Genomic DNA, 18,777 nt, shown 5'->3' on the forward strand with positions numbered 1-18,777 from the left:
CATTTGTTCCTATAAATAAAGAACTCTCCTGTGGCTTAATATACACTATTGACTCTCTGCACCGGCTGATTACTGATCGGCAAATTGCAATCGTAAATAGTAAAGAATTATCTGCGTGTTTATCAATGACAGTTAGTGATAGCTGTAAATGTTACAATGTTACTATCTAAACGATTTTACTGATGTGAAAAATATTAGTATAAAATCAGTACCTAAGTTCTGTAATAAACGATATTTGTATAATTATCATCAGATATCAGTCATATTTGGCTGATTGTTTGTTTGATTTAACAAATTCTAAAATATTGGCATACCAAATTAAACAAACTGGTTGGTTCAAATAAACAAATGAATAGATAATGGATTAACATCTTTTCAAAATCGTTTTTCTCTTTCACGACGTTCTTCCCGGATTCATAAGCGGGTGAGTGCGACGAGTTCAGTTTGTTTGTTAAGCTAATGATGTGTGTAGTCAAGTATCCCAAGGCTATATTAGGCCACTTATTAACTCACCGAATGTGAATCTTTCTTTTCATGTTCACCTAACATCCTCATCCGAACTGATATAACAGATTGTAAGTAGCCATGCTTGAACTATCATTTATCAGTAGGCAGGATAAAGGGTCGATAAAGATGGTTGAACAAACGAATGGATCTTAATAGAGGGATTCGGACGGGGTACTCTTCTCTGAGTATCATTCGATTTATGGACAAAGATGTTGCATAGAGATGAAGTGAATTTGAAGTTGCATAGAGATGAAGTGAATTTCAACGTTTCAAGCCTCGGCCTTCGACTGGTAAAACTTGAAAATCAAAAATTGACAACGTTAAAATCCTAGTTTATTTCTTTTAAAATTTTTGCACAGTCATCCATTTGAGCAATACAAAACAGTGTCATTTTCCTTGTCTTTATAAATAATAAATCCGTGACAGATGTTGAGAGAACACGAATGAGGCTTATAAATAGGGAGCTGTAATTTGGGTGATTAAAAGCTTCAAGCCATCAATCTTTTTTAACATGAAGATGTTAGTTGGAAGTCTCCTTGGAAATTAGGAACTGGGAATATCGACTCTAATAGTTACGTATTTTGGTATCCTTTGTGACAAGCAGCAGATTAATGCAGCAAAGGAAGTAAATAGCATAGGTAGAGTGATAATATAACATATGATTCTTTGCGCAAAACTTAATCTTTTCAAAGGTTGTATGGCGTGGTCATCTTGGAGTGTCTGCAAAGAATGCAACCAGTACCGGCAAAGAGTCGGTAAGTGACAAGAGGGAGTTTTTGATAATCTGTGACTCAAAAGTGCAATGGCTGGTTTTTGCCATTGTTTTACAACTTCAAAAAGCTATACAGCATTTATAAGCTTTTATTCAAATGGATAAATTCTTATGTATATATTGCAATGATAGCAGGTAATTTAGTGTTAAAAACTGAGTTGGAAAAGTAAATTAGCCATCGTAAAGGGTAAAAAAGCTGACGTTTCGAGCGTTAGCCCTTCGTCAGAGCGATTGCAGGAATTGTGGGTTGTGTGTGGGTTTACATGCAGAAAGTGGAGCTACGCCATTGGTGGGAATATGGTGACGAGAAAACAGAAGTAAACTAGTTGAATTAAAAGCGCTCGTTGATTCCGTGGGGATTAAGGGTGCCGATTTGGAAGATAAATTTTTGTTCTAGTGTTTTGCGGCTTTCCGAACCGCCCACATGTAAGGAAAGGCCACAGACTGCCATAATCATAATCCCTAATCATTCTAAACAGCATATGACAGTCTACGGTCTTTCCTCTCATTTACTTTAATTTACGTTTTCAACTCAGTTATTAACACTAAATTAACTGCTATACTCTCCCACCGACGCAGCACCAGTTTCTTTAGAAACTTACCCGCTTTATTGCCATGATAATTAAGCAGGAACCTTCAGCAGATATTTTCAAGCGATGTTTTCTTTAACAGAAATAAGATGACTTAATCTCCAACCGTTTATTACTTTTAAAAGATTATCTGGATAACCTTACTTCTAGAATTTAACTGCTCAAGAACTCAGGAATCACGGCCTTGTATATGTAAGTGTTTTTATGTATGAGGAGAAAGTAAAGGATTCATTTTTTGGTAGAAAATGCTGCACAGATATCCTTCAACTGTCCTTTTATTAAACGTCAAACTATTTGTTTAATAGACTTTGGTTTTACTAACAGAGTTGGTAATTTTGATCGGCCACCGTAAAAATTATCAAAGTTGACGTTTCGAGTGGTAGCTCTGACGAGGCGTTAACGGTCGAAACGTTAGCTTAGAAAATCTTTATGGTAGCTATTTTACATTTTCGACTTAGTTGATAAGACCTCGAGATTTTGGAAACTTACCCCCATTTTCTTTGTAAAAAAAAAAAAAAAAAAAACATGGCTCGCACTCAATTAAAAACATTTAATTTTTTCTGCAGGAGTTTCATTATAACCGATTAGACGCTAGATATACATTTTGTCACAAAGAAAGAAAGGCAATTTTTCTTTAGCAGGAAAAGAAAGATCATTATAGTTTCATGTAAAACAGGTGTGATTTTCGCGAGCCGGTGCTAAGTATTTTTTCCTAGGTGAAAATCATGGCTACAAACTTTGATTTCTACAGCAGGGGAGAGCTGGGGAGAGAAAGAGAGTTGCACCAAGTTTCTGAACGAAGGTTAAAAAGAAGTAGAGGGGGAGGGGATGGGGATCAAGTTTTAAATAAATCATTATTTCCTGTTCAAAATTAAAAAGGTCCTCCTGAAATACATTCTCGGCGAGAGAAGTCTGTCAAATTTAATTCAATCCTTCAAGTGAACTGTCTTGTGAGGTGAATTGGACGAGAGATGGAAAGCTACCTGATACCACGAACAAGCTCACCGTTAAACAAGTGACTTATGAACACGCTGGTCAATATACATGCAGCGCTAAGAATAGTGAAGGAAAAAATGAAGCAAGCTTTACTTTTTCTCTTCAAGTTACTCTTTTCATTTTCTGTTCCTTTTTTTCTCGTATTTTCATCTTTTTCGAATTGTGTTTGTTAATTCCATCCCCAGGTCCTCCTGGAATTAATCCTGGGCTCAAGAATCAGTCTGTTACATACATACGTACGCTCTTATTGGTCAAAAGCCTATCGACTATTGTCCCTGTAAACCCATAGATAACTAAAAAATTTCCCTGCCCTGAGAAATGAAGCCATACCAACCGATATCCCAGATTTTAATTTATCTGTAACGCCTACTTTGTTTTATCATTTTCTCATTACTAAGTAGCGCCCAAATCATGTCACTCGAGGTTTTCTAAGCCCGAGAATAAAGGTGAGAACAGATTGGCATGGACTCTCCATGTGGCTTTTGTGGTCGCGTTGCATTGTAACCTTCAAATTAAAATTTTCCTCTCACAAGCGTGACTTTCTCTTTGTGTTAGAGATGATCGGAGGTTTTGTAAAGATTGCTATCAGCAAGGGCTGACTCCGATGTTCCATCGATATTTGTTTTAAATCTTTAACTGCCGAGTGTACGTTGTGACCTTTTGGCTTTTGTGTATGCGTAAGAGCCAATTGCCTAGAGGCAAAGTTGACCCCTGACAGAGACCTTTCTATGATATTTTCTAGGTACCCTCCTGTTTTGAAGCGTTGTTTGAATTTTAGAAGGCCCTCCTCTAATATTTCTTTCGGAGAGTTTGTTCTAAGCAATCTGATTGCTTTGCCTTTAATGAAACCATGTTTAACGCCTGATGGGTGGCACGAAGCGAGGTGCGTAGATTGGAAGGTCTCGGTCGCCTTGTAATGGGTTTTGATGTCCAAGTTGGATTTTTTGCGAATCTCTCCTCTAAACACTGTGGTATCGTGGAATGAGATTTGGTTCTCTGCTATTTCTGCCGTGAATTTGATAGTAGGATGGAAAAAGTTAGCTCGTTTAATGAATCATGTATTTCTTCTCTGTTTTAATCCCTAAGGGTGTCATCAACGTAAGGTTTCCATTCTCTTGGCCTGGTTTCGCTTTATTGGATTAATTTCATTTCAATTTCCGCCATGGAAATACTGGCAAATGACACTGCCCATTTTCGTTTGGGAGAAGTTCTCCCCATTGAATTGAAACAAATTTTCTTGAAAGATTAAGCCAAGCATTTCCCTGAGGTAGTGCGTTGGGATCGGTGCGTTATGGTTGTTGAACTTTTCGTATGCTTCGTTCCTTCTTCTTGAGGTATATTTGTGTACAAGCTAGAAACGTTCATTGATACAAGAATAGTATCTCTGCCTACCTTTGTCTTTTCTATGAAAATGATAAAAAGCAGTGGCATCCTTCGTATAGGATTGTTGCAATTGCAACATAAGCTGGGACAGTGTCTCCACGAAAGAGGGTATTCTCTCGGTAGGGCCGTGGCAACCTGAGATTATAGATCTACCGACCGGTACGTGTATTTTCGTGAGCTTATAGAATATTGGTATACTAGGCGGATTGGGAGTTTGTGAAAGCCATCTCTTGGTTATGTCATCAATGTGTTTGCCCTGACGCATTTTTTCAATGATCTCATTAACCCTTTTCTGCATGTTTTTCACTATCGGTGCTTTGAGAGGTTGTGGTTATTCGTGATGACTGTTATACCTTTGTCTACTTTTTTGAGGTTTAACACAAAATGGTTTTTCAACTCTTTTAAAGCCACAACCTCATTGCACGACGAATTATTTTTTGGCTTAGTTACAGTAAGCTCTGCAAGTTGTGGTTTGACATTTTACTAATTGCTCTCAAGGGCATTACAAGGCTGAACCGGTGGTATCCAGTTGGAATTAACCTGAAACGGATGTGGTTCTTTGTTTTGTCAGTGGAAGCAATGCAAATTGTTCAAGTTCTTGCAAGAGTTGTTGCCTAATTATCCATTCGTTTGTCACGGGCATTGAAATGAATTTGAGACCGTTGTTAGCATGCTGACTTGTCTGTCAAAAATTTGATAGTTTGTGAGATATTTTAGGAATGTTTCATTTGTCTCCCTTTCTTTGGCTGAAAGCCTATATTTTAAAGCATGTCTACGCTCTTTGCGTCTTATCCTTTTTGTTCTGTTTCCGCTGTTGTTAAAGCCAGCTTTTTTAGAGTCAGAGAACATGTCATGTCACCGTTTCGTTACTCGCGCACATTTACATCACATGCTAAAGTTCCCGTATCAACGTGCGCTCGTGTGTGAATAAATGAGTTTATCATGGCTGCGCGTGTGTTCATTCTTCGACAAGAAATACTGTAATACTGAAAAGTATACTGCTTAACATGGTGTCAGGACCGGTTTTTACAGCGAGCCAGCCTCTCGTAGACACAAACTGCACCACTGAATAGCTTCCACGGCTACATCTCAAATCTTCATCAACATTTCACAATTGCACCATGCCGAAGCACGAAAAGTCTATCCTCGATGTACAAACCGTGCAACCAAACTGTGACCATAACCGTTACTGGGAGACCAGATTTCATGATTAATATTTACTCGAAGGCTACAGAAACCCCGCTAAAAGTAGACTCACCGAAACTGGGGACCACTACATCGTCGCTAGGAGACCCTTCGAGTTAACAATTCCTGCAACTGAGTGGGACACCCTACACAGCGAAATAGCTTCCAAGATACCGAACGATGATGCTTGAAAACACTGGATTTGGCTTCAAAAAATCAAAGAACATTACACTGGTGCATGTAGTTTGATGCAAGACCGCTACCACTTCTGAGCAAAAATGTCACAAGCAGACCAAACCTCCATTTCAATGTAAGAAACGCTGTACATACTGCCGCCGGACGATGATCGTTTGGCGTGAACGCGGAAGCATTTATTAGGGGTAAGTTTCTCTTCGGTCTCAACGAGTTCTTCAATCGCCCCGAGAAAACAAATTTCACAGATATGGCCAACGGAAACCGGAGGATCCCCCTTTAACCTCGACTTTCGTGGTGAATCAAGCTATATCGTTTGAGGGGGCATAACATACAAACAAGCTTTTGGTTAATTCCACCACAGAAGAACAAGTTCACTCTCCCACTTCCACGAATGCGGTCAAAAAACCTCCGGGCAAACCAAGACCTGGAATCTACCCTAACAGATCTTGCTTTTTCTGAGGCACCAAGTGGCAACACTACCGTGACATATGCCTAGCTTCAGGCCAGACTTGTAGCTGTTCTCACAAAACTGATCACTTTGCAAGCGTCTGTCAACAAGTAGCCAAAGACAACCGAGCCTCCAAACTTGCCTCCCATAAACCTACCCCACCGAGTCCCAGACGGGAACACATGAGATTGGTGGAACAAGAAGAGCACTTCTACACCCTTCCCAAGGAAGGCATACAGTATGAGAACTGCTTCACCCTCTCAAGCGGGCAACCCCTAACACTGGCGTCACTACAACGGCCCCATCCTCTGACAAAGGTCATTTCGTCTTGCTTCTTTTGGAAAAACCAAACTCAAACTGCAGAGCGCAAATTCCTTTCCAAATAGATTCTGCAGTCTCTTGAAACACATTTCTATCCTGCCACCTCTCCAGCATGCCTTGGGCCAAGATTCTACCATCAATTACTGTATGACAGTCCACCAATCAGACCCATTGGTCAACTTGCCCTCCAAGCCTCTACGTGCGGACTTCATAAGGAAATGTTCCACAAGTAACCCTCCCCAGCCACTAACGACTGAACCTGACAGCCATCAGGTATAAGCAGCTGGGCCCCCTCCACCACTTCCAGATACGTCAATGCGAGTCTGGCCTACTCCAGGGACTTGAACTCCGGAATTCATTTCCAAGAACTGGAGCTCACTTTTTCAAGATCTAAGCTTCCGCGGCCCACCCGTCGGTCTTAACCAGGATCCAGATGTCAAACCCATCCATGCCCCCAATCATTGCGAGCCGATTTCAAAGCTGGATGCGATCAAAGCGGCCCTGGATGCGTATGAAACCACTGGCAAGCTGGTAAGGATATCTGAACCGAAAGCGAGAACCAACCCTCACCAAACCGGGAAAATACGGAGCTGCTTAAACCCTTCTCAGACCCTCAATAAAGCCATTCGATGTCCATATCATCAAGAATATCATCTCCACCTTGGAAGAAAACATCCACAAGCTGCATGGAAGGAATAGCAAAATCCACTTCTGCCATAGAGGAGTAGAATATTGACTTCGTTTCACATAGAAGCGTGTTTTTAGTCATGCCCTACCTGCTCCCAGTCTGGAAAGCAAGCCGCCACTGACCATACTATCCCCTCCTGTCCCTACAAGACCTTGGCAGTTCATCTCGCAAGATATATTTGAGTTCCAACATAACCAGTACCTAGTCACCGTAGACCATTACAGTGATTTCTATGAGTTGGACCAGCTGATTAACACTCAATCTACCACCATCGTCGTGCTCACCAAAGTCCACTTTGCCCGCCACGGCATCCCAGTAAATTGTTTAACAGACAATGACCCGAAAGCCAAAGAAGTTTAGTGACAACGAACGTTACTAGAATGTGGGCTAACAGAGTACAACCTTACAAGAGCACCTCCATATCGTCAGTGCCTTCTTTTTGGAACATTTTTCTTCTTTTTCTTGTCATTATCTTGTCATTATTGAACAATGGGTCACATTAATTTTATCTTGAACTCCGGAGACACTATTTGTTTGTATTTGCATATCTCTCTCTGTATATTATTTTTTTGACGAGGGGGATGTCATGTCACCGTTGCGTTACTCGCATATGATTGCATCACATTCTAAAGTTCCCGTATCAATGCGTGCTCGGGGGTGTGAATCAATTAGTTCATAATGTCTGCCCACGTGTTTATTCATCGTCAATCTAGATAGTATACTGCTTAACAAGCACACTTATACTTTCCACCTATTTTATTTGCAAGTATATAAATAGACTCTTAAGTCAGAAATCTCATTCCTTAATTTGGCTATTTTGTCACTGTTTTTTTTTATAATGTTTGCCGAGTGCTTTTCTTTGAGCGGTTGCCAATTTACATGTTTTTTTTCGTGAGATATCGTTTTCGTCTTCTTCACCAAGACTTTGTGTAAGGTATTCCGCTAGAGGGTTGTCAAAGGCGGACATTGGTGCAACTGTTTATAGTGGCTACAACGATATCGACGGTTTCGACTCTTCACGAGTCTCTTCAGCTGTTGTTTGAAGATGTTGTTGTAAGAGCAAGGTCTTTCAGGGAAAGGTAGAGTGGTGTTCTCAATTCCGTTCCCGAGTGGAAATTGCTTCTGTGACCTTTTTATACGTAGATCGTTTGGCTTGAGGACCGGGTTTCCATTATTCCTATTGGTCCTTGATGTTGGTTAGGGAACCAATAAGGAGCAGGCCATTTCAATCTTACCCGATCTGAAGGTGAGAGTGAGTTTTTAGGAAGGCCTTTTCTGCTGCATAATTCGCTTGAAAAGCTACTAAGACTCATAAGTTAAATTTGTTACGGTTTGTTCCTAAAAAGGAGGGGCTTAAAATGTTGTTTTTAAACTATAGTTTGTGTATTTTGAATTTGTTCATTAACTGATTATGCACGCCAGAGTGTTTGCACATAAAGGACGGGGTCTGTCTGGAAACCATCAACATGGAAATAAAGGTAAAGACAGACTGGCACGGATTCCCATCGCATTATCGTCTTCAAATTATATTTTTGCTCTCAAAAGCGTGTCTCGATAAGTTTATTGCAAACCCTGGGGCATCGCGCCAAATACCAACTTAATGAGTTTACCGTAACCAAATGTTAACATAAGCATTGAAAGTAATTATAGAGAAAGGGAGAAATACAGACTGCACCACTGTCTTACATATTTTATTTTGTTAAATGATCCAAACATGTCATGTATGGTTGTTTATCGAATGTTTTTGTTCACGAGATTTGGTTCTAAAGTTAGTTACAAATGAACAAGACAACTGCACCATCGTAAATCTATCAATTCGAGTGTTGGGCTGAATTGAGGGCTTTTTAGACACTCGATTTCTGATATGGCATCACTATGAAGACGTAATACAACTGATACACCTACACTACATAGGATTAACAATGTAATTGTAAACTTTTTAAGAGTTTCAGAGACGTCTATCTTCGGCTGTCACCAAAAATTGACCCCCACTTAAATTTACCGGGAAAAATGAACTTACCAACTCCTTGCTGAAAAAATTGGAATTCATTTGACCGATACGCCAGTGGTTTCAGTTTTGCCTTTTTCCTCGGGCTGCCATAAAACAGTTCATAAATTGACCAATTAATAAAATGTTTTGAAATACCGTTCGGAGTTTGCCTTTTTTTTCTGCATGCAAATCAGGGGTAAACAAAGTTTTTAAAACATTTGACAAGAATTTCATGAGGTTCACCTCGATAATTTTCGTCGGTGAGAGTCAAGACGTGCCAAGGTAAACGACATCGCCCCCCAGTAAAATAGTTTTCCAAAGAATAAATGTGGCGAGCGTGAGGAAAAGCACAGTTTTTTCATTATTGTGATCAAAGCCTAATGATGTACCTAAATTGATACTTACGGTATCAAGCCATTGATTATGACAGGGTGAGCTTAATTTTTCTGTCGAGGTCGACGTGACTTCACATTAAAAGCGTTTTTGACGGAACAAGCCAGTGAGCATCACTGCACGAACTGAGAAAGTAAAACTTGTATTTATCCCCCACACTTTTCGTCTGACAATAGTAGACTTCATCATGGAATTTTTCAAGTAGGGTAAATAAGCTTGCTCATATACGTATAACAAATAAGTCGTCTCTTTACTATTGAAGCCAGTGGATAGAATTCGCTAGGTGTGCCTACGGTGTTATACATGCGTGACATTTTCCGGACGTTACATGTACGAGTACGTGATCCGTTTGAGGGTCACAGATTCAGTGTAAATATTTGACCCCTCAACATCACGCAATGTCTCTAGTTTACAGAGGTCTAAGAACGTTTCAATATATGGATTTGCCTTCTGCGGGTAGAAGGCTACAAGCGAATTTCTCAATTGATGTTGTCGCAAACACAGTTTTTGGGAGTCACGAAACAAAAAAACTTGTCAGGACCTATTTTCATGATCTAATGGAAATAAATAGCAAATAAAAACACATTCTCTTGAGAAATAAAGTCATAAATAACGGGGGTTCTATGAAACAAATAGTGATAGAAAAAGATTTCAGTTCTGGTCAATATTAACTTTTCATAGCCTACTTCCAAATCTGAGGAAATGCGCGGTGGGAATAAAAATATTTACGTGTGTGATAATGCAAGGAGGAGAATAAAAAATCAAATAAAGAAAAAGGAGAAAATATAGGAGGGGATGGGGATCAAGTTTTATATAAATCATTATTTTTCTTGTCAAAATTAAAAAGGTCCTCCCGAAATAAATTCTCGGCGAGAGAAGTCTGTCAAGTTACATTCAACACTTCAAATTCAATGCTTCGTGGGGGCTTTTCCTAAACCAGAGGTGAACTGGACAAAAGATGGAAAGTTACTTGATACCAGGAACATGCTCACGATTAATCGAGTGACTTATGGCGTTGCTGGTCAATACACATGCAGCGCTAAAAACAGTGAATGGAAAAATAAATGTTGACTTACTTATTTTAGTTCTATTGCTCTTCTCATTATCTGTTGTTCTTTTCAAACTTTCACCTTTTTTGAATTGTGCTTTTGAATTCTATGCCCAGGTCCTCCTGAAATTAATCCTGAGCTCAAGAATCAGTCGGTTGCCTATAACTCGTCGCTTCAGTTCATTTGCTCTCTAAGCGGTTTCCCTACACCTGAGATACTCTGGACGAAAGATGGGGTGAATCTTGGTAACAACAACACTCTCACAATTAATCGAGTGAGTTATGGAGATGCTGGTCAATACACGTGCAGCGCCAAAAACAGCGAAGGAAGCAAAAACTCAACTTTCTGGATCGAAGTGGCGGGAGGTACGGTTCTTATTTACATACAGAAAGAACTTGAGTCGATAATCAATTTAGATCTTTTGTTGGATGAGGATAAAATCTTTTCTATGATACTAAATGCAATTTAAGGACTTGAAACCCCAAAAGTTTCAAAATTGATTAAAAATATTAAAAAAAGTACTTAATTGATGATAACATTTAAAGAGCGAGAACATGCCAACTTATACATCGAATGTAAATGAATTTCGTGATCAGACATGTAATTAATTTTTGGGCAGTTAAATTGATTGCTTTTTGGAGCGTCGAGAAATTTTGACTTTATAGATATCACTATATTTTGTCACGGCATTTATTATAAAAGTCCGTTTAATTTTTTCAATTACCCTTTTTCTGCTTCTTAAATAACAATGGCTGACAAGTCATGATTTCATGTACATTTTTAGAAGTTCAAAAATGTCAAATTGGCTATCAGTGCATTATTATTTAAGTATTTATTACTGAAGTTGGAAAGCGAAACATCCATGTAAATTTTTCATTGATGCAAACCTTTTAACCATTACTATTTGGCTATTCTTCAAAGTAAATGTGTAGTTTGAACTTAGAGAAACTGGTACTCTTGACCATGGTGTTGATATTAAACCTAACAACCAGTAAGAAAAGAATGAAGAAATTAATAAATAGGTAACTAAGTTGTTAACTCCTGGGCTGTTATTAAGATAGGAAATCTTCTAAGGAAGTAAAAGAATGTTTTGATGTCACATTGGGCTGACTTATACCTTCCTATATCAAAAGTGAAGAAAACTAATTTCAAAATAACCTTGGCTTAAAAATAGACTTGGCAATAACGTAATTTGCTTTTACTTTGAAACTAGTTAATTTAGGGTTGGATAAGGAAGGGGGCAGATGGGGTTAAAATGGAAAATGCGACCCTTTGTTTAGCTTGGTGATCTTTTTACTTCAAGTCTCTCTCCAGATCACCGAGCCTCCGATAAGCCAATTTGTTACCGAAGAATACCCTGTAAACCTTAGTTGCGTAGCTTCAGGTGTTCCAACACCAACCTTAGTCTGGACTTTTAATAATGGTGACCTGCCATCTGGTATCAATCAAACCGGTTACGAAGGAGGATCAATCCTAGTTTCGCCAAGTGTCACGAGAGAGATGAATGGGACTTACAAGTGTACAGCGAAAAACAAGGCAAACACAATCAGTTCCTCAGCAACTCTGCGTGTTTATGGTAAGTTCAGTTATAATCAGGATATTAATGATGATGATGATGATAATGAGTACGACGACGATGGTGACGTTGATAATGACGATGATAAAGTTGAAGACGAATAAGAGAAATAGGGAGAGAAGAAATAAAGACAGAAAAATGAACTTGTAAATCCATGGGCAATAGCGACGGAGAAAAGGAATAGCGCGAAGAGAATTTAGGTAAACTCGGCCTACTTGTATAAAGGGCAGATCACGCTATCTAACGGCTAAATATTTATCCAGTGAATCTGTGGTAGCAAAACGAAAAGCGTTCTCCGCCAGATAGAGTTTTATCCAGTGGATAGTGTTATCCACCCTTCGAGCAACCGGGGCCTGACCTACAAAAAAACTGGTGATATTAATGCTTAATACTTATGCCCTTGGATCTTTATGATTACACATGCAAAGAACTGCGTAGATCTGGGTAGGAAAGAAACGCTGAAGAAAAAGGACAGGTGATGGCACTATAGAGAGTTGATTGATTCGAAATACTTCACGATATGCAATGTACTTTCAAGCTGGAAAAATCTGAAGAAGAGAATTCCGAGACGGAGAGATCCAGAATCTCAGAAGAAAGCAAAAAGTAAGCGAGATGCAAAAGCCAAAGTTACATACGACACACAATTGTATTCTCTACATTGAACAACAAAACTAAAACAGAGGAAACTACTAAAAGCGAATACGCTTCCATCCGTGACCGAAGTCGGTGTTCGAATAGCGATTAAGCATTCGAAAGAATTCCCTCGCATCCTCAATTCTTTTAGATCTCTTCACAAAGTTGATTTATGGCTTTTTTAAAATCGCAATGTGACTTAGCCATGAGGATGGAGAATATCACAGAGTCAAGATTTACGGATTTACACGCTGAAAAAGCATGAAGTAAAATTTTCTTCCCAAGCTGGTCCAAGAAGCCGTGAGGCAATCAAATGGCGCACATCGCTTTTTTTACGTGTGAGGAACCGTGTATTGTGCTTTTTCACCCGTAAAGCGTATGTTATCCTTATTAATCTTTCACTGGCATAGTTTCCGTCTATAACATTATAAAAATCGGCTTTCAGGACTGTTTATTAAACCAAATTACTTACAAAAGATGACTGAGGAACCTCTGTGGAGAATTATGCGGAATAGAAAGCATGCAGAGCAAAAACACAAAAGAGAAAACAGCGAGTCGGTTTGTACCAGAAATCTCATTGGTTCGCTGCGCACACCTGTTCGATTTCCGATACTACCAACTCGTGCGTAAAATACCGTATGGACAGACTTTCCATGAAGTATTTTCTATCGATTGAATTGTGATAACAGCTCTTGATTCTAGTTCCGTCTATGATATCCAAAATTTATCCTTGGAAATTTCACCGTGTCAGCTTGAGAAAATGTTGTAAGTCCACTCGAGAAAATGTAGTAAGTCCACTCTCCTCAGGAAGCGACAGAAAACCACCTAATGAAGTTGTTGTAGTACTTTACAATTTAGACGTACGATCATCTACTTGAAATCACACCCGATACCGCTGTGCATGACTCACTTGTTGTGTCCTTTTGCACAAGAGTGAAGAAAAAAGAACAAGGGAAGATGGATTTTAGATGCATTTAAAGCAACCTGTCCGAAGCATTCCTATAGAGGTCGCATTTGACTCGTTTCGTTTCCATGTTTTGTTTTGGTTTTATTTTGTTTTTTGGGGGTGTTTCTGATGCAGTTGAAGTTTCAATGTGACACTAGCATTCTAACGAATTGTCCCTTTTTCAACGTAGGAAAAGCCTCTGCTCGAGTTGTTTCAGAGAAATACATAACACTTATTAAAGGATATGCCCTGGCATTGACCTGCAAAGTCAACGAAGAAACAATAAGCGTAATGTGGGAAAAAGATGGAGAGCGAATAACAGAAAGAGCAGTTATAGAAACACGATTAGACGAGAAAAAGAGTAAACTTGCTCTTACTGAAGTTGTGAAAGAGGACAGTGGTGAATATTCTTGTGAAGCACGTAACAAGCTAGGAACTGTGGCTCGCTCTGTTGTGATAGTAAATGTCAAAGGTAAGCTGTTTAAGGAACTACATATAATTTTAGTAATTAACTATGTAAGGTCATTATTATAAAATACACCTCCGCTTTTTAAGTTCCTCACAAACTTTTCCAGTGGTTTTTTGATCTTCTGGGAACTAGAAATTTGAAATTAATTAAATTTGAAAGAAAACTGTTTCAAAACGAATTTGAAACAGTAGCAGTATGTTATACATGTTAAACATATTCTATAATTCTTTCACCAATCTTTCTCTTTCTATCTGCTTGTTTTTTGTAAATTAACACATCTGCGTCTGTTTTTCCATGGGTAATTCCCCGTCACCCAACGCGAGCAATGAACAAAGTAAATTGTTGGATCGTTGTCTAAATTGTAGTAAATTGTTGGATCGTCGCTATCTGGATCGTTGGTGATTTTAGTTTTTATTTTTAATGCCGACCAGCAAATTACTTTCCTACTAAGCTTTTTTCTATTATTATGTTTCAGGAAATTCAGAGGCTCCCTCCAGCAGCTCATCTTCCTCCAGCAGCTCACTGGAGTGGTACTACATTGGGGGACCTTTGGCTGCTGTCGTTTTTCTATTGGCGCTCATTTCATACATTAAAAAACGCCGTGAGACAGGTAAAATGTTACCATACAAAAATAAAATGTCTTCATACGGCAGATTGTGGCTTTTAATAGGTCAGTGTTTTGGAGCACGAAGGGGCTATTTAAAGCAGGTCATATTCTGCATTTCCAGCGCTGATTTTGAAGGTCCCTCTACAGTCCCGGCAAAGCCCAATGCTAATCAAAGTACAAAAACGTTACAAATTATATGAAACTAATTACCATGATAACCCACCTTATTCCTTCTCCTGTTGTTTGACAACAGAGTCAAATACAAGTTACACTTGGTTTCTGAGTCGCAAACTTTAACTTAGTTAATGATGTCATTCTTACTCACAAGGAGGCGATTTCTTTCATCTCTTTCCACATATCCTTTGATAATAGCCCCACCTCATGTGCCATCTAGGCCGAAGTAAGTGAATTCTCTTTTTTTTAATGCTCACTGTTTGAACGTGTGGTTATTACCGAAGTTTCTAACTCTTGAATAAGTCTCAGTAAAGTAGTGATAAGTAAGTGCCGCAGTTTTTTCAGTTTGTACCGATTATATTTACCATTATGAGCACACTGACCAAAATAAAGGTTTTTTTTTCTTTCGAAGCAGCAGCAGTTTTCGAAGCCGCTCTAATCAAATGGCAGTCAAATGTTTCCTAACATTCTTTCTGTTTTGGATTCGTCCGTCCTTCACTTGCTTTGACACCTTGTTTAGAATCTTTTTTTTTTTGTTACCAGTATGCTGGGTTGTGGGTGGCATACTCGTAAAGAGAAAGAGAAGCTTTGGCCCTTCGTCACTCTGTTACAAAAAATACAGTTGAAATACATTCGGAGTCTTGAAGACCGATTTAAAATACTACTTGATATATTGATTGTAGACAATAATTCGGATGGTTTTGGTTAGTATTTCATTTCTCGCGTAGGAGGCACGATATTTATATGACGTAAATTGCCGAAAAACGCAGTCGGCGCTAGTTTATCTTCAAAGGAGGTTTATCCAATCGTTTTTTTTTTTTTAATAAAATCTCCTCTCTGGATCGATGCGTCGAAAAAACGGGTTCAGTAGATTAGTATCCAAACTTCACCTATAATTTCAATAATTTTTTCATTGGCAAGTGTTAATTTTCTGAAGCACGCGGAAATGAAATGAAAAATGAAATGAAAAGAAAAAAAATTAAAGTGAAGATATAGAGGATATCTTTACCACGTTACGTTAAACCAGATTTAAAGAAGGAAAAGATAGATAGGTAACACAGATGGTTAAAGTCTTATTTTCATCTGCAATTATTCAGTGAAGGGGAAGACGAAGTTGAGCTGGATAAGCTGAACGCTGTGGTTGCAATTGACGATGGTGCTACAGCTTTACCTCTCGGAATCAAAGCAGGAGAAGAAGGTTGCCTAGCACACCCTTCTGAGAGTGATAAGAGGAGAGGAGAGGCTGGCGTACAAGAGTATGATGGTAATCAACTTACTGCTGCGGATACAGACGAAAATGGAAATGACGAAGGCGAGGAGTCATCTGAAGCAGCTCCTCTTGTGCAGGACTGAGGCTTAAAAGCAAAATTGCTAAACCTCCATGGTTATAGTCTTATAACACTCTGTGGTAATTTGTAGTTTAGATTTCGAGAACTTCAGCCTCAATATTTCATAGCTTTTGATTTTAAGATGTAGTTTTTATTGTACTTTTATTTAAGTAATGCTTTGGTAGTGATGATAACCATTTTCATAGTTTATAAATGGAGGTTGAGTGGAATTTCCTTGAAAGAAAAACTTGTTTATTTACTTCACTTTTGCACTTCTTAGTTTACCGTTTATTCATTTGGTGCTCTTGTCAGTGCTTTGTTGTTGTTATTGACTGTAGGCTGATAGAGAAAAAAAACTAACAAACAAACAAACAAAAAAAAAGAAATTGCCGTTGAGATAATTTTTATAACTGATCAAGTCAGAAATGCTGCGTAAATTTGTGAGTGTTGTTCCTAGTATAAGTAATATTTCTTAATCTAATTAAGAATAATTAATTTGTTGTAAAACACCCCCTAAATGCTTCAATAAACTTATATAAGCTAAAATCGTTTTGTTTACTCCATTCATTGCAGAAAAAATGCTGGTCTGGATTTAACTGTAGATTTGAAGGACACCATAGACTAAAATGACACTTAGTCGAGCCAATATAATAATGGATTCTCATTCAGTCATTTTTCAATTTTGTTTTTTCCACGAGCAGTTACATATAACCCTGACATGAGCAAGGCCTTTGACAAAATAAACGATGGCATTCCGGCGTGGCTTAGTTCATCATTAATCCATCTAATAGGAAACAATTAGCGCTCATAAATTCTGAGTCCATTACCCTCTGGTCTTTGAATCCAGAGTGCCACAAGCGGTTATTCCATGACTTGTTTTATTCACAATTTAAATAAATAACTTTTCATATGCCCCTCAATCTTGTTTTACTGAATATTAGTGGATGATACTAAACTTCAGATTTCTCTCCTAGTTCAAGGCTGAGCTAAGACAACAATTTTTTCTGAGAAAGAGAGTTTTCTTTAAATGAAAGTGAAATAGAACCACGACCGTCGATCAAAAGATCGGTAGGGACTCGGTATTTATCTATTTGACTGTTCAATATGCTTATAAGGAAGTATTTATCGTTTGATAGGGTTTTGAAATTTCTGCTCACGAAATTAAATTATTTTTTTTTATTTGAATTTCCCGAAAATCTGACAAATTTTGATTCACTCAAAATGAATATAAAGAACCCAAAAGTAATCACTAAAACGTAACTCCACACAATATAACTGAAATAACTGAGGCGGCGAGAAAGGAAATGAAAATAACAACCTTCCTTGTTTAAAAGCCTCGCCAGCAAGAGGACTAAGGGGGCTCTTTTAAGGTGTCATTCAACAATGTTGCTTCGCACTTCGCTGAAAAGGGTTTGTTGAGTTAATATGCGAGTTATTAGATTAACACAGGAGAGAACAGGGCATATTGAGCAAAGACAGGTTCCATACTTAACGTTTATTTATTAATTTTGTTTATTCATCGGCGATCTTAAAATAAATATTAGAAACCCGTCCAAAATAGATAGAAAGAGTCAAATCTCAGTCAATGTCTCATTGTATTTCATGGCAAAGAATCAAAAGTAATTGATGTTACTAAGGCTATATTCATTGAAGTCTACCCGTCATTTTGAGTTTCTTCTTGAAATCTTTCGGCTGTGTGCAAATTTCTCAAAGTCTTTTTGCTCGTAAACTATGATCTTCTGGATTAGCTCCCTCTCAAGTAAGCCAAGAATTTTCTGCACTTTCGTTGGGCGTAAGAAGTTTGAAAATAATGTTGACTAATGTATAGTACCTGCAGGGTGCAGACTGAGTATGTCACTGATGTTCTTACCACATATGTGACGTCGTCTGTGATCTATTATTTTTAAGAACCCGGGCAACATGAATTCTATTTGTGTTATATAATAGATCTTAGGTAAGAACCAAACACAGTGCCTGAGTTTTTTGCTTATGATATAAAAAAAGAACGTACGAATACTTTGCTGCTTGTGCAGCTTTAAAAGCACGTGATTCTAAATTGTTCAAACCTTGATTGCAGACAGTTCAAGTATTCCCCAAGTTTTGTCAAACTTCTAGAACGAGAATAGAGAACGTTCGAAGTTTGTGACGTGGTGAACGTTGATGATAGACAATAAAACAAGGATTAGACGATTGAGAGTAGAGTGAAGCCCGCAAGTTCGGTACACTTTTTCTCTAAATTTATTTTTGTTTCCGATCTCTAGCTTCACAGTAATCATTTCTTTCCTTTCACCGAGAAACCACGGGCTACGATATCACGTAAATTAAAGTTAACTGGGACGTGCGGTGTGTAATATCATCGTCATTATCATCATCATCGTTCGTTGGGTCAGTAGGTACATAAGGCCGTCACATTGTCCGCCCAACCCCACTGTCGCGTGCCGCTGCCCCAGCCACGATCCAGCTCTTCCATATCGTCTTGCCTTTTTCCTCTTTCAACAGTCCCTCTCTAAGTGGTCTTTGGTCTCCC

At 38.5% G+C, this 18,777-nt stretch overlaps 1 protein-coding gene across 2 annotated transcripts; it reads left to right on the forward strand.

Moving 5' to 3' along the window:
* The first annotated feature begins 19 nt into the window (after positions 1 to 19).
* On the forward strand, positions 20 to 16,796 carry LOC131783951 (peroxidasin homolog). Of its 2 annotated transcripts, none has more exons than XM_066158555.1 (9): positions 20 to 575; positions 1,200 to 1,262; positions 2,020 to 2,061; positions 10,634 to 10,882; positions 11,821 to 12,093; positions 13,863 to 14,144; positions 14,617 to 14,751; positions 15,121 to 15,148; positions 16,020 to 16,796. In XM_066158555.1, exons 2-9 carry the CDS (start codon positions 1,205 to 1,207, stop codon positions 16,273 to 16,275), a joined length of 1,323 nt encoding a protein of 440 aa, XP_066014652.1. In that variant the 5' UTR covers positions 20 to 575; positions 1,200 to 1,204; the 3' UTR covers positions 16,276 to 16,796. The 2 variants fall into 2 exon arrangements, with proteins under 2 accessions (XP_066014652.1, XP_066014653.1); XM_066158556.1 differs by lacking the exon at positions 20 to 575 and adding an exon at positions 624 to 797.
* The last annotated feature ends 1,981 nt before the right edge of the window (positions 16,797 to 18,777 follow it).

Source organism: Pocillopora verrucosa, chromosome 11 (genome assembly GCF_036669915.1).
Source record: "Pocillopora verrucosa isolate sample1 chromosome 11, ASM3666991v2, whole genome shotgun sequence".
Classification (NCBI taxonomy): Eukaryota; Metazoa; Cnidaria; class Anthozoa; order Scleractinia; family Pocilloporidae; genus Pocillopora; species Pocillopora verrucosa.